At 35.4% G+C, this 14,915-nt stretch overlaps 1 protein-coding gene across 4 annotated transcripts in view; it reads right to left on the bottom strand.

Moving 5' to 3' along the window:
- Nucleotides 1-1,187: 1,187 nt before the first annotated feature.
- The window catches only part of KLHL28 (kelch like family member 28), a 42,113-nt gene continuing 28,385 nt past the window's right edge, over nt 1,188-14,915 (bottom strand). For all 4 annotated transcript variants that reach the window (XM_027571222.2, XM_027571220.2, XM_027571221.2 and 1 more), the window contains exons 3-5: nt 9,160-9,603; nt 6,983-7,191; nt 1,188-5,739 (exon numbers count right to left, since the gene is read on the bottom strand). In XM_027571222.2, coding sequence (XP_027427023.1) covers nt 5,576-5,739; nt 6,983-7,191; nt 9,160-9,603 — 817 coding nt within the window. In that variant the 3' untranslated portion in view covers nt 1,188-5,575. The remainder of the gene's footprint in view (nt 5,740-6,982; nt 7,192-9,159; nt 9,604-14,915) is intronic.

Genomic DNA, 14,915 nt, shown 5'->3' with positions numbered 1-14,915 from the left:
TTGTTACTACTCTTTTGCACCTTGCATCACATCTTACACATACTAAGCTCTTAACAACTCTCTGCTGACAGATTTTACAATGACTTCTGGGTAACATGAGAGCTATCCGTGCATGTCTTAGAAATCACAGGCATAACTTCAAATGCATCCAGTCAGTCAAGAAATCTTAATTTCAATATTTTAATAGGTACTCTTAAAATGGATATTGTATATTTTGCCATCTATAATATACTTCGGCATGTATCTGTTAAGTTTCTACCTAAACTCTAGGAGTTGCCCTGTTAAGAATGCAGTTGAAGAATGGTTAGCTGTATTTTAACCAGGAAATCCATACTCAAGGCAGCTACAAACACGTTATCCATAATTTGATCAGTATCCAATGTTTTGCTCTTTATGATTTTTATTTTTTTTTAAGATTTTATTTATTTATTTGAGAGAATGAGATAGAACATGAGAGGGGGCAGGGTCAGAGGGAGAAGCAGACTCCCTGCTGAGCAGGGAGCCCGAGGCGGGACTTGATCCCGGGACTCCAGGATCATGACCCGAGCCGAAGGCAGTCGCTTAACCAACTGAGACACCCAGGTGCCCCCTGTTTTGCTCTTTAGTATATTAAATGTCAGGGACATTATTGGGCAATAGTGGCTCACAGACTAACATGAATCAAAAAGTTGCTCTTACTGGTGAAATTAAGAGTTTCAAGATAAACAGATTGTCTAAATATATTTCCAATCCTTGCATGGACAGGTTATCTGAATCCATGCAGGCCTATAGTTTACAACATCTTTAAAGACTGCACCTGGGGCTTAATCCCTGTTTACACTCTTTACTTTAGGACTGCTGGTTATCTGATACTGGGCATCTGATACTGGGCATAAACGTAACAGAATACTCGAACGCTGCCTTGTCTGCCTCAAGTAAACCCCTCTTACAAGGCAAGTTAAAGAATGGGACTGCACTGAACTTACCAACTGAACTCTTTTGCGCTGGCTTTGCTGAAGAATGTTTCTTTAATAAGTGTCTGAACATGTGGCAGAATTTAGCCTAACACATGTTTCATTATAACCTGGTAATGAGGATGTAAAAGACTGGCTATCCCACACCCCACTCAACATTTGTGACCACTACTTATCTACCAAAAAGCATCTAAGAGTTGAAAATGACAAAGTTAGTTTGGGTCAGTTCACAACAACTGACACATACAAAGTCATGTTTCTCAAATTTATTTTAAACATTTCACATTAAATGAAATTTAACCATAGTCATTACAGAGCATCACCACAATAGTACACACAAGGAACTTTTAAAATAAAATACAAAAGAATACAACCTTCAACAAGTTAAATGCCACTTTACCATGTAAACAAAAAATAAAACCCTGATGCTAAAAAGATACATATTCAGAGGTAAAATACATTTACAAAACACTTAAACATTAACATAATCCACTAGATCACATTCTTTGCAAGAGAGTACAAATATTAGTACTCTACATCTACAAAATTTCAGAATCCTGTTAAAATCAAAACCATCTCTGGTTTATGATACAGCACAATTCATAAGGCAAAAATAGAGGCATTATCATCCAGTTCTTTAATTTCACTTGTATTTTAAGGCAAACTTGGAACTTTTTGCTTAGTATTTTAAAATAAACGGGACTTACACATGATAACTTGACAAAATTAACAATAAATTATCTCTAGTTAAATATGCATAATATAAAAGACATATGGATAACAATTTTTCTCTCTACAGAGATGTAAACTGGATTTTTATTGACTCCATATTCACACCAGTAAGAAAGCTTGTAAACCTATAGTATTTAAACTTACTGTATTTTGCACTCTTTTAAATGGGTATCAACACTGAATCAATATACTGTAAGTGAAAACCCAATATGTACCCAGCCACAGAATAAATGTATCTAATTAAATCATGTCTAATTAAAGTGCTGTTTTACAAAGGAAAAAAGAAAGGTTAAGAAGTAGAACTGGATGTTAACTTGACATGTGACATCTTACAATTTCTTAGCTTTCAGACTACAGAGGTTATAGAGGTTATCACAAGTTTATTGAACTTTTAAGCAGTATATTTATTGTAGAATCTGATTTTCCTGAAAATGAGCACTTAGGTGACAATACCAGAAATCCAACACCAAAACTGAAAATAAACACAGCATTATATGTACATATATTTCCTTCAATGTTAGCCAGAGCCTTGATAATATAGTAATTAATTTCTTAGAATTTCTATACTTTTATTTTTTCTAATAGAAAATATATTATCCAATTCCAGGAAGTTTGGAGTTCTACAAATATTAAGTTTTCTACAACTCTTTTTCATGTCTGTAAAACCTAACTGGACACTAAAAGACACAAATGTCTACACATAAATTAGGTTTCTAATCACTTCTGATGATATTGGCTATAAGGAATTAAATTCGCACTTTACCATAAGAGTTATTTTGGGTACAGGTCTCCCTCACCATACTTTACTCTTTGAAAAGACTTGTATCTTATTATTTGTAATATTTCTAGCCCTGACAGAATCTGGCACGATATCACGTACACATAGTAGACCCTCCATAATTTGTCAAGCTATTAAAATAATTTTTCAAAACCTAATGCCATTTTCCTATCATTAGATACCACTTCCTATAGTTTAATATTCATTCATATTTGAAACAATATTAGCAATAACCTATGGAACTTACATAAATATCCTTTGGGCTACATTAAAAATCACTTAAGTTCTATTACTGTATTTAACAAACATTAAATAGCCAAACATTCCTACCAGATTAAGTCTTCATAATTATGGAAGGCAAGTATCTTCCAAGTGATAAAATTAATTTCTATTTCCACTGTCACCCTTTTTCCAAAATATTTCTGGACAATCTTAAATAGCTTTCTCCCCCTTGCCTGAGTATATAAAATTATTCTAGTATCTTTAACTGTGGGAATTTATAATCAAACATTTTGATGCTTTTTAACATAAGAAACATGTGACTTTAAATACACAATTTGTCAGCAAAATATTCATGATGAAACTTCTCACAAATCTGTATGAGAAGGTCTACTGTAGAGTTATCAGTTGTCAGGTTACAATACCTCTGGTTGTTAGGAATAGTACCGTAGGTTTAGTAAACCCAAAATTATTATTTTTACAGTTTGGTGTTTCTTCTCTTCTTTTTACAAGTTTTTGTAATTTATTCTCTGGTATATGGTTCCTACTATTGCCCAAGATGCTTCACATTTAGTCTTTAGCAGGATAAAGTTTAGATTTTTCCAAAACAATGATCAATACATGCCTTTGGTCTAACTTACCAAGTGATTATACGTTTTATAACAATTTGATAGTGGGGATGATGATACATGAGTAAAACATTGTTAAAATGTATAGTATAGGTCTGTTTACAATTAAAATAGATTTTTATAGTTTTTCAAATTCCTTTATCTTTGGGGGATAGAAGATTAAAAATAGTTTATTAATAGAATGCATTTAACAATTTGATATAAACAAAAAATACTGAGTTGAGGACTTAAAATTAAGCATGTAATGAAATCTATTTTAAATTGCTTTTCTTTAAATAAAGTCTAGGCCAATCACAATAGTGCACCTTGTTTCTATTCAATAGGTTTATTCAAATCAATTAAAAAGTTATTGCTATATATCATTGTTATTCAAACAAGCAACATAGAAAATACTCAGCCTGTCAATTTTATTAGTAGCTCCTGTTGAGTTTTTAATTGGAAGAGACTAAAAATCACTTGCAAGGTTTATAATCTGTGCAAATATTCATAAAGCATACTACTTACATGATTAAAGATGACTACAGAGTTTTGTACTATATATTTAAATCTATACTGGCAGTTTATGGAAGAACAAGAAAAACTGCAAACTGCCAGGCTATAAATAGTTTATAACATAGATGCTAATGAACAAACCTACGTTTTATTAATTACAAATGGCTTCTTAACAATAGTTTGGAATATTATGGCACTTAAGAATGCAGTATGAATTTTTTCTCAGGAAACAAATGTACACTGGTTTTGCAGAGACTATAAAGAGATAATAGGTTAAAAAAAATCAAGGAAAAGAAAAGAAAACAACTATAGTACCAAAAATACAAGTACCGACATCCTAATAAAATGCAAAGTAATATGTTCAAGACTAACAGATATTTTCTAAACATGCTAAAACAAAATGAGCTGACCACTTATTTTAAATAAGCTGTCACTGGCTATAGCAAACAGTCTTGCTTGTCTCTTTAGTCAAAGTAGAACCAAATTTAGAACCATTACTCAAGTAAACATCGAGTTCCAGTTTTCCTCAGTAACTTTAAAATATTCAATTACCTAAAAAGTGTACAAAGTAATGCATAACTGCCTAGTGCTTTATATTTAATGCATATATTTGTTTTTATAAAGGACATATATCTAGCACAAGAAGATAAAAAATGCATCTTTTTTTAAATCACTACTCGGGAACCATGAAAAGCATAACATGGGCCATTTAGATGATTTTTGGATGTTAACATTAGCATAATCGCTAACATTTTTAATAAGCACAAATGAACCACGCCAGTAAAAATGAAAAAATACTATTAAAACATATCATGCATATCTCATACTGAACATCCAAAAGAACATTATTATAGCCTTTTTATAGATCCTACAGTTAGCACCATTTTTATATCTGAACACTGTAAAAAGCAACCAAAGATCTTAAAAAACTAAAATTAATATAAGGATATGTGAAAAAAATCAGTATGTCCTAAGGTTGGTACCAAACATTTGTCAAATATTTACATCAACACTGGGAAGCCTGCCATACTATGAGAAAATAAAACTGAAAGTGATATGCTTATTAACTTTCTATCCATGCTTAGCATAGCACAGGTGGGTAACTAAATTCATCCAGCATTAACCTGCCCTATAAAAAAGGCATAAACAGTAAATATCTGACTTCTTAAAATAAGACCCCAAAATCATGATAGTAAAAGCATTTGTTTTGCAAACTTATTACATCCCCAGCCCTAAAGCCATTTAGTAGGAAGAATATCCAGGTAACTCACTATGGTATATAATTTACAACCCTTAAAGTACCCCCCTCAAAAAAGCAGCCCTTTATTTGTTTAAAATATGAAGCACATGAATTTATACCCAACAGACAGTATCAGCACTCTGTCTAGTCATTCAATACACTCCCAACATCTAAGCATCTCTCATCCCAGTAAATCATGGTGCATATATTAAGGAAGGAGAGCTGAAATTTTTTTTTTAAAGCAGCAATATTTTCTCCACATGTACACTTATGAACATAAAACTATCCCAGTATTAGGAGAAAAAAAAAGTGCACAATTAAATTGGCAAGATTTTTTTTTTTTGATTATTGATTCACTGTGTAATCAAGAGCAACCAAAGCTACTTGTCAAAGTACCCAACAGAACTTTGAGTTGTCATGCCACTTCAAGTTACAAAGAAAGTAATGTTAAGCTTTTGGATTTCAGAAAGTGGGGCATCTGTTCATGTGGCCCAAGGTTCGTTACCACACGACTTCCACCAGTCCACACTTGTCAAAGTGCTGTTAACCCGAAGTTGCAGCGACAGTATATCATGCCAGCTGAATCCAGCCACGTATCTGATATAGGGTCATATTTCTGCACGGTATTCAGATAGGAAGACCCTGAGTGACCACCAACTACATAAAGGTAGTTATCAATTACTGCAGCACCAACCCCTAGGAAAAGTGGGTAAAAATAGGGAACAAATATGTTAACCATGAAGTTGACTTCTCACTAAAAATAAATTTGTATTTTAATGTTTTCTTAAAATACATTTCAATAATCTATTGTTAATTATACAAGCACCATTGCCATATGTACTTACTGGGGAAAAAAAATCCCTTAACATGAAAGCAAGAGTTGAAGTCTTCCTTCACCTCTCTTCCCCAATCCTACTCTCCCTCTATTCCACCACAGAAAAATACAAAGAATGTAGTATACATCTTTCCATATGCTTTCGTTTATATTTACATATTTTTCAACAAATCATTCATCTTTATCAGGTTTTTAAATATGCTGAAATATTTGAAACATATCTTGAACTACACAACCTATGCTTTAAAAATTCTACTGTATATACAGTTATACACAGTTCTAAAGGGAACAAAACTACCTGTTTTTTCATTCTTGTTATTTTATGACTTTCCCTCTTACGCAAGAAATATCCCTAAAGCATTTTCTTCAGCAACTTAAAACCTTCCCCTTAAAATAATGTGATTTGAGTTTGGGTTCAAAGGTAATTTCTTCTATTCTTCAAAGATGTTTTTGTTTTTCTCTGGGAACCCTGAAATCCAGCCTTTCCTAGATTTCCGAACACCCTGTGTACGTGAGAACATTTGAAAGTTAACATACAGACTGCTGATGTACAATAAAAAAAACAGAACAATCCAAAGATTCTGTGTGTGTGTAACATATAAAAAGATGACATTTGTTATATGGACAGAAGAGCTTCTGTAAGATACATTCTATTCCCACCATTTCTAAAAATGTGTTGTCCCAACTTTAAGAAATGATAATATGCACATTGGCATATTAAAACACAATATAGGGCGCCTGGGTGGCTCAAAGGGTTAAGAGTCTGCCTTCGGCTCAGGTCATGATCCCAGGGTCCTGAGATGGAGGCCCACATAGGGCTCCTGGCTCAACAGGGAGCCTGCTTCTCCCTCTCCCTCTGCCTCTTCCCCTGCTCATGCTCTCTCTGTCTCAAATGAATAAATAAAATCTTTAAAAAAAAAATCACAGTATATAAATCTATGCAGTTTTGTCAAATCAGTAGTCTCTCAAGTTTAGCACAATAAAGTTTTGTTTTTTTTTTTACTGGACAAGTAATACTATTATATTCCAAGGAACTACTATTCCAAGATTATCAGTATAAGAAATATCATCCTCTATGTTTAGATATTAGTTAGTTATTATTACCTGTTCTGGGTTCTTTCATTGGTCTACACACAGTCCACTGATTTTGATGAGGGTCATATCTTTCAATGCTTGACAAATGTGAGACACCATTATGTCCACCCACCACAAAAATAAAGCCTAGCATGACACCCACACCAAAGTGAATCCTTTTATCTGCCATAGATGCAACCATCTCCCAGGAGTCCTTACTTGGATCATAACGTTCCACACTGCAAATATTCACAAAAGAAAGAATTAATTTGCATATTCCTTGTACCACTCTTCCTACCAAAGCAAAATTAAAACCTACCATAGTTTTAGAAGTTCCAACAGACAGATAAAAAACAAGAGTAGTCTGTCCCAGATGTTTACATTTTGCTGATAAAATTGCAAGGATAAAAGCTTACCTTGTGAACTGGGAGCAAGAATACCCATAGGCTATTCCCTTATGTCATACAAGCAGCAGGGTATATTAAGGGCATAATGCTTCTGGACTCAGGAAACCTGGGTTCAAGTATTAATGCTGTATACTTAGAGCTGAATGAACCCTATCCCTAATGGGTATGTGTAATCCTGGATAAGCCCTTTCCTCCACCTGAAAAAATAGGGATAACCTAACCTCAAAGGACTTATGTAAGAGTAAAGCCAAATGAGTATGCATGTTCTGAAAGCGCTTTGAAAATCACAAATTAAATATACATGTTTTCTAAGGACACTAAGGATCTTCTACACAGTTAAGGAAAAGGGAAGATGAAAAAAAGGAAAGGAGAGGAATTTTTTGCCTTATAGAAGTCGTGGTGGTTTACTGCAAAGCAAACACTGCAGATTACATAACATAAACTGGCCAATCATAATAATCTCAAAGTGATTTAGGAGAATTCAGGGTTTTAAATCAAGTCTGCATTCCAGAGAACATTTGGCATTTCCAAGCTGCATTATGGATATCCAAAGCAAATCAGAATTTAAAAAGCTTTCCTAGAAAATCCCGGAAGGACATTAAATCTCTTATTTTGACACAAGTGAGCACAAAGGCAGGCTTGTTGAGCTTGTTCTGGTCCTAACCTAACTTCTCAAAAAAGCCTGAAGCATTTGAGAGTCAGTAGCATAATTCTGGAGTTCAGAACAGAGACTAGACTGTAGACTAGACTAGAACATAGACTAAACCATAAGTATTTCTGACAGGACATTGGGATAAAAGCCATTAGAGCTCAATTACTGGACAAGAAGAGTTGATAAACTATAGCAAGAACTTAAACTTCAAGAGCATTAGCTCCCAAAAGAAATACTCAACCATTTATCTTATAAATTTCTGCCAGCACATTTTCAAAGAATAAAAATGCATATCTATGCCCCAAATACTCTTCCTTCAACTGAGGGAGCAATAAGAAGGAGGAATATTTTAGCTTACAGAGAAATAAAAATTTATAGATTAAATGCTGTTGTGCTCTTGCTTTCTCAGTTAACAAACCACAATATACTCTTGCATTAAATGCTCACAATCCAACAAAACACACACCACTCTAGTTACTATCAGAGAAAATCTTTGGAACAGCAATTTTCAACAACAATTCAGAATTATGATTAATTTTCCATATAAGCAAGTCACTTTATGCTTTTATTTTTCTCATATATTTTTCTCCTTTATTCAGAGAATACTACAAAATACAGAAATCTCAAATTCAGACTCCAGCAGAACTCAGGTACACAATGATACATGCATGATTATAGAATAAGAATCCAAAAAGGAATATTTAAATAAGGCTTTATGTTTATGATGCATAATATATAAGCATATAGGAATTACATTTTTCACTTTTTATTCTGCTAAGCAATGTGGTAACAGATCATTTATACACACACACACACACCCATATTTATATACATTCACCACCCAAAATCTAAAGTTGTCTAACTTCATTTTATATTCAGATCTCTGAATTTTAAAATCTAGTCCAATTATATTAAATGAATGAATTTAAAATTTTGTAAGAGGGATTTCATTTTTAGGTTTGTATTAAATCCTCATGTAAAACAATTACACTTATACTCATAGAGCAGATTAAATTTCCCAAATGCCTAACAATATTACTTTCAAAATTAAAAAGGGAAGTTCATTCACACACACAAGTTGTGTATGAATCATTGTTAATGAGACTTTAAAAATCCACAAGTATATACAACTTCATTAAGTTAAATACCTGTTCATGTGGGCAGGACCATACCCACCAATGGCATATATCATTCCATCCAACACGGCTGCAGCAAAACAGCTTCTTGTTGTAGTCATTGGTGCCACAGGTTGCCATTTTCTTATTTTAGGAATGTACTTCTCTACAGATTGTAAATAAGATTGTCCATCATAACCACCTAAGGCATAAAGTTCTCCTGCAAGTACTACTACTCCAAGGGTACTGCGGCTCTCGTTCATTCTCTCAAGAGAAGTCCAGGTATTTGTATCAGGATTCCAGCATTCTACTGAATTTTCATGTTTTCTGATAGTGATGCCAGGACGCACGTTCGTTTCAATACCACCTATAACATACACTTTTTGGTCTAAAACACATATTCCAAATTCATAGCGAGGAATGTTTAGGGGTGCCAAACCAATCCAAGAGTCATTCTGAGGAAAGTACATCTCCACACTAAAGAATAAGCAGAAAAAATTAAATTTTAAAAATCAAAATGGCCCCAAAACAAATAAAAATGTTTAATTTCTTTAGTAATCAGGGATATGCCAATTAAAACCACAACAAACCATGACACACTTTCCAGACTGGCAAAAATTTAAAGTCAGAAATAACTGTTGGCAAGAATGTGAGCAAGAAATGCATACTCTGTAGGTGAGAGCGTAAACTGGTACAAACTATGCTGGAAAACAATTTTGCATTATCTAGTAAAACTGAAGGTACACAAATGTTTTGACTCAGCAATTTCATTCATGTGTATCTGTACTACTGAATGCCTGTTATAGTCAGTTTTCCACCAGGACATATATACAGAAATGTTCACAGCAGCACAGCACAATCACCCATCAAAAGGAGAATGGTAAGTACCATGTGGTATACCCACCCTAGACTGAGCAATTCTACTCCTACATATGTACCCAAAAGAAATGCACACATGTGTATGTTTGATGTTCACAGCAGCATTATTTGTAACAGTCAAAAACTGGAAACAGTTCAAATGTTCATCAACCATAAAACAGAAAAATAAATTGTGGCATATCAGAGAATACAGCAATGAAAATAAATCACAGCTACCATGTAACAAGAATTAATCTTTTTTTTCTTTTAACAGAAGTGAATCTTATACATATAATGCCAAGGGAAAGAAGCTCAAATCAAAAGAATACATACTGTATAGTATCACTTATACCAAGTTCAAAAACATTTCTAATCTCTAGATTAGAAATGAGGATAGTGGTTACCTTTGGGGAGGGTAGGGAGGGAACCCCAGAGTGGTTTCCGGGTGTTGGTCACATACTTTCTTGAACTGGTTTGTAACATGCACTTTGTGATAATTCACTGACCTGTACACTTGGGATTTGTGCATTCTTCTGTATGTGTGTAACACTTTAATTCTTATTAATATGTTCATTGTAAAAAGAAAATATTGTGTTATACCCATATACTGTAATACCATACACCAATGAAACTAAGTGAACTATTGCTTCATGCAATCTCACAGATGAATTTCATAAACTTATTGTTCAGTAAGAAAACACATCCCTGAAGAATATATGTAGCATTACTCTACTTACATAAAAATGTGTAAAACCTAATGCTATATTGAGGCACATAAATATGTGGCAAAATTACAATGAAAAGCAAAGAAATAATATGCAGAAAATTCAAAATAGTGGTTACTTCTAGGGGAGGAAAGGAGATGCATCAAGGAGGGACACAAGGGAATTTAAAGGTATTGTTAATAGTCTATTTCTTAAGCTGGTCCTTAGATTTTTTTCTTTATACTTCGCATGCAAATTACATATGGTCTCTTGCAAGTATACATATTTCATTTCAATGTCTCCAAACTCTGTGCAATAGCATAAAAATATATATTCTCTATCCCGTATGATTAAAGAACATTCATTCATTCAACAGTTATTGAGTGCCTATATAGTTTTGTTATATTGCTTGTTTTAAAAATGTGAATTTGTTCCAATGAAAACGATACACCAGGGAATTATTTGACCTTAATGAGAGCAGTTTCAGTGACGTGATGGGGACAAATCTTGACTGGAGTGGTTCAAGAGAGAAAGGGAGATGAAGGAAAAACAGTGGATATCAACTTTTCCAAGGACTTTTCTAAAAAGAGTAAAACAGATGAGACAGATATAAGGATAAGCAGAGAAAAGACCATGGCATCCAGGGACGAGTGGTTTAATCTGGGCACTTAAACCAGAACATGTTTGCATGCTGATGGCAATGATGTAGTACAGTGGAGGAAGAAGATGTAAGAGAGGTATGGGATAAATGCAAGAGCAGAGCCCTTGTGCACAGAAGAGGGAATGGAAATTAGTAAGTAGAGAAATGGAGGGACTGGTCTTAGATAGAAATAACTTAGTGGACTTGGAGATCAGATGAGTTAGTATTCTTCTGATAGCTTCTATCTTCTTAGTAGAGTAAGAGAAAAAGTCATCAGGTGAGAGTTGGAATGGTGAGGGTTGGGGGGGGGGTTGGATGTTTTTATGGAGAGAAGAGGTACAAAACAGTCCTCCAAGGAAGTGGAAGAATAAATCACTTAGGGAAAGTAAAGGGGTTGCTGACACTGCTAAGTGTCTTAAGTGAGACCACTTAAGATAGGTATGTGTGTTTCTCTAGCCACATATTGCTCCTTAGGTGCAGCCATGGCGTAAGTGGAGAATTGAGTCTAACTCTAGAAGAGTATGATGGAAGAAGGGCAAGGGAGCCATGAGAGTATTCAAAGGAATGACAACAGCAATGTTCCTGGAATCTAAGCTGAGGACGTGTAGTCATCAGTGAGCAGCAGTAAGTTTTCTGATTATAGGGCCAAAGGATTAAAAGTCTTGAAGGGAACAAAGAATGACTGCAGTACAGTACTAAAATAAATAAGCTAGTAAGAAAGGAGGTGGTAGTCAGAGAACGGAATCCATGAAACCAAGATTTTGAAAGTTTGAAGTCACTGGTAATGATGAAGTTGAAGTATAATCATGAGAACAGTGCCTAAGGTAAAGGCAGAAAAGACTGTTAGAAGTGAGATCAAGGACAGAGGCAAAGTTGTTGTATAACTGTGGATCATACTATGGGGATGTTGAAATCAGCAAGAATGACTGTTTATATAGAATGATGAGAAAGTAAGCCAGCTATAAAAATCTTCAATAAATGAAGTTACTAAAGAGATAGCAGATGTTGGCACCAAGAAGGTGTATCAAATGATATAGTCTGATGGCAAATGCTTGGAATGAGTTGAGATTTTGGAGAGAGGGGAGATGAAAAATTTGGGAAGTGGATATGAGGAACAAAGAGAACACTTACCCAACCTTTAGGACCTGTGATACATGAGGTATGGGGAAACAAAACAAAACAAAACAGGTTTGAGAGGGCTTTGGCAAAAACAGTATCCTTAAGCATCAGTCATATTTCATTAGAACAAGAAGTTGAAAATAAAGGGGATTTTTCTTATGATTGAATATGAATTCTACAGGATATGACAGACAGATTTGAGGAATCAAAAAGAAAAGGGCTGGCGCGCCTGGGTGGCTTAGTTGGTCAGGCGACTGCCTTCAGCTCAGGTCATGATCCTGGAGTCCTGGGATCAAGTCCTGCATCAGGCTCCCTGCTCAGCAGGGAGTCTGCTTTTCCCTCTGACCCTCCCCCCTCTCGTGTGCGCACTCTCTCTCTCCCATTCTCTCTCTCAAATAAATAAAATCTTTAAAAAAATAAAATAAGAAACGGGCTGGGTGATTAAGTTAAATTAGATGATATACAGGACCATACAATAATGGTGTAATAAAAAACAACATATTTGGGTTATATCACAGGTTCCTAAGACAGAGCTCCTAAACTTCTTGTAATTTTCTGAGTGATAGGAATGTCTTTTGTTATTTATAATGAGCCCTTTTCAATCACACCTGAGTTTATGCTACTGAGGTGACTACAAGAGGACACCTAGATAGCTTCAGCATGAGGGGGAGAAGCCAGAGGTACCAACCATGTGATTAACAGTCTGGAAGTTGAGCTCAATCAGCAATGGCCAATGATTTAATCAATCTTACCCTCATAATGAAATCTCCATAAAACTCCCTAAACAGTGGGGTTTGGAGAGCTTCTAGCCTGGTGACCACTGAGATGCTAGGGGTGGGTGGCATGCCCAGAGAGGGCATGGAAGCTCTGTCCCCCTCCTCCCCATACCCTGCTCGATGTGTCTCTTCCATTTGGTTGTTCCTCAGTTGTATTCTTTGTAATAAACTGGTAAGTAAAGCACTTTCCTGAGTTCTATGGGTCATTCTGGCAAACTTGGGGTGGGGGGTATTGTGGGAACTCCTGAACTTTCAGTCACCCAGGCAGAAATGTGGGTAGCATGGGCACCCCATTTGTGGCTAGCATCTTAAGTGGGGACAGTCTTCTGGGACTAAGCCCTTAAGCAGTGGAGTCTGAGCTAACTCTGGATAGTGTCAGAATTATTGGACATGCATTTAGTGTTGGAGAACTGGAGAATTGATTGGTGTGAGAAAAAAAACCTCTCAATGATAATATGAGTTCAGCTATGATGATGGATTTTCAGAAGTGATTTAGGTAAACCGAGATACAAGATATAAAGGTTTTAGTCCTTATGGTTTTTGAGGGCAAATGAATAATTAGTTGTAATGAGAGCTTCTTTCTTGGAATCTGACTTGTAACTTAGAGCACTGAGGTGAGTGGTGTCATGAGTGGTGTGCCTCAAAGTCCATTTAACCTATTTGCACAATTACTCAAAATCACTTCTAATGTACTGCCATCCTTACGACTCCCTATGTGTAAGTAGAAACAATACTCAGAGCTTCCTGAGATTCCTTAAGCCACCTACCCAATCCCCACTCCCCTCTTTTGCATACCTCCTTCCTTTTCTAGTTAAAAGAGAAAAACTGAGGCTATTGGATAGTACCTATCTTAAACTCCTTCACCCACCTCTCCTCACTCCAGCAAACCTATCCTCATATTCTGGTTATGGGACATAGAGTCCCTCTTCCTCATATTTAAAACCTTCTACCTTTGAGGCACCTGGGTGGCTCAGTCGGTTAAGCATCTGCCTTCAGCTCAGGTCATGATCCCAGGGTCCTGGGATCGAGTCCTGCATTGGGCTCCTTGCTCAATGGGGAGCCTACTTCTCCCTCTGCTTGCTGCTCCCCCTGCTTGTGCTCTGACAAATAAATAAAATCTTTAAAAATAAAAACAAAAACCTTCTACCTTTGTTTTTGATACCAACCCCTTCCAATTTCCTCTAAAATCTTGCTTTATCAATGACCATTCCTCTATCCTGTATCTTTACCTTATCCCTCTTTACTGGCATCTGATAATAAACATACTCATGTCTCTCTCTCTTCAAGAACAAAATAAACAAAAACTTCCTCTGACCTATCATTTTGCCTTACCTCTCTCCTCATCTCAGCCAAGATTCTTAAAAGTCTTCACAGTTTATTTCCTTATTTTTTTATACACATCTGAATCTGCTATAATATATCCACAGCCTTCCTACAATTCTGCTGAAATCACTCCACCAAAAGTCATTAATGATCTCCACATAGCCAACCTCAAGAGCCACATTTCTATCTTTATCTGTCTGGAACATTCCTTAAGCATTTTACACTGTTAATCACACTTCTTCCCTCTTGACACATTTAAATTCCTTGGCTTTCATGATATTATTCTCTCTTGATTCTCCTACCTCTAAGATTGTTCTTGTGGCCTTATTAAAGAGGGCACGTTCCGCATGGAGCACTGGGTGTTATATG

Source organism: Zalophus californianus, chromosome 6 (genome assembly GCF_009762305.2).
Source record: "Zalophus californianus isolate mZalCal1 chromosome 6, mZalCal1.pri.v2, whole genome shotgun sequence".
Lineage (NCBI taxonomy): Eukaryota > Metazoa > Chordata > Mammalia > Carnivora > Otariidae > Zalophus > Zalophus californianus.
Note: the sequence above shows the minus strand (reverse complement) of the source record. Positions and strands in the feature narration are given on the sequence as shown.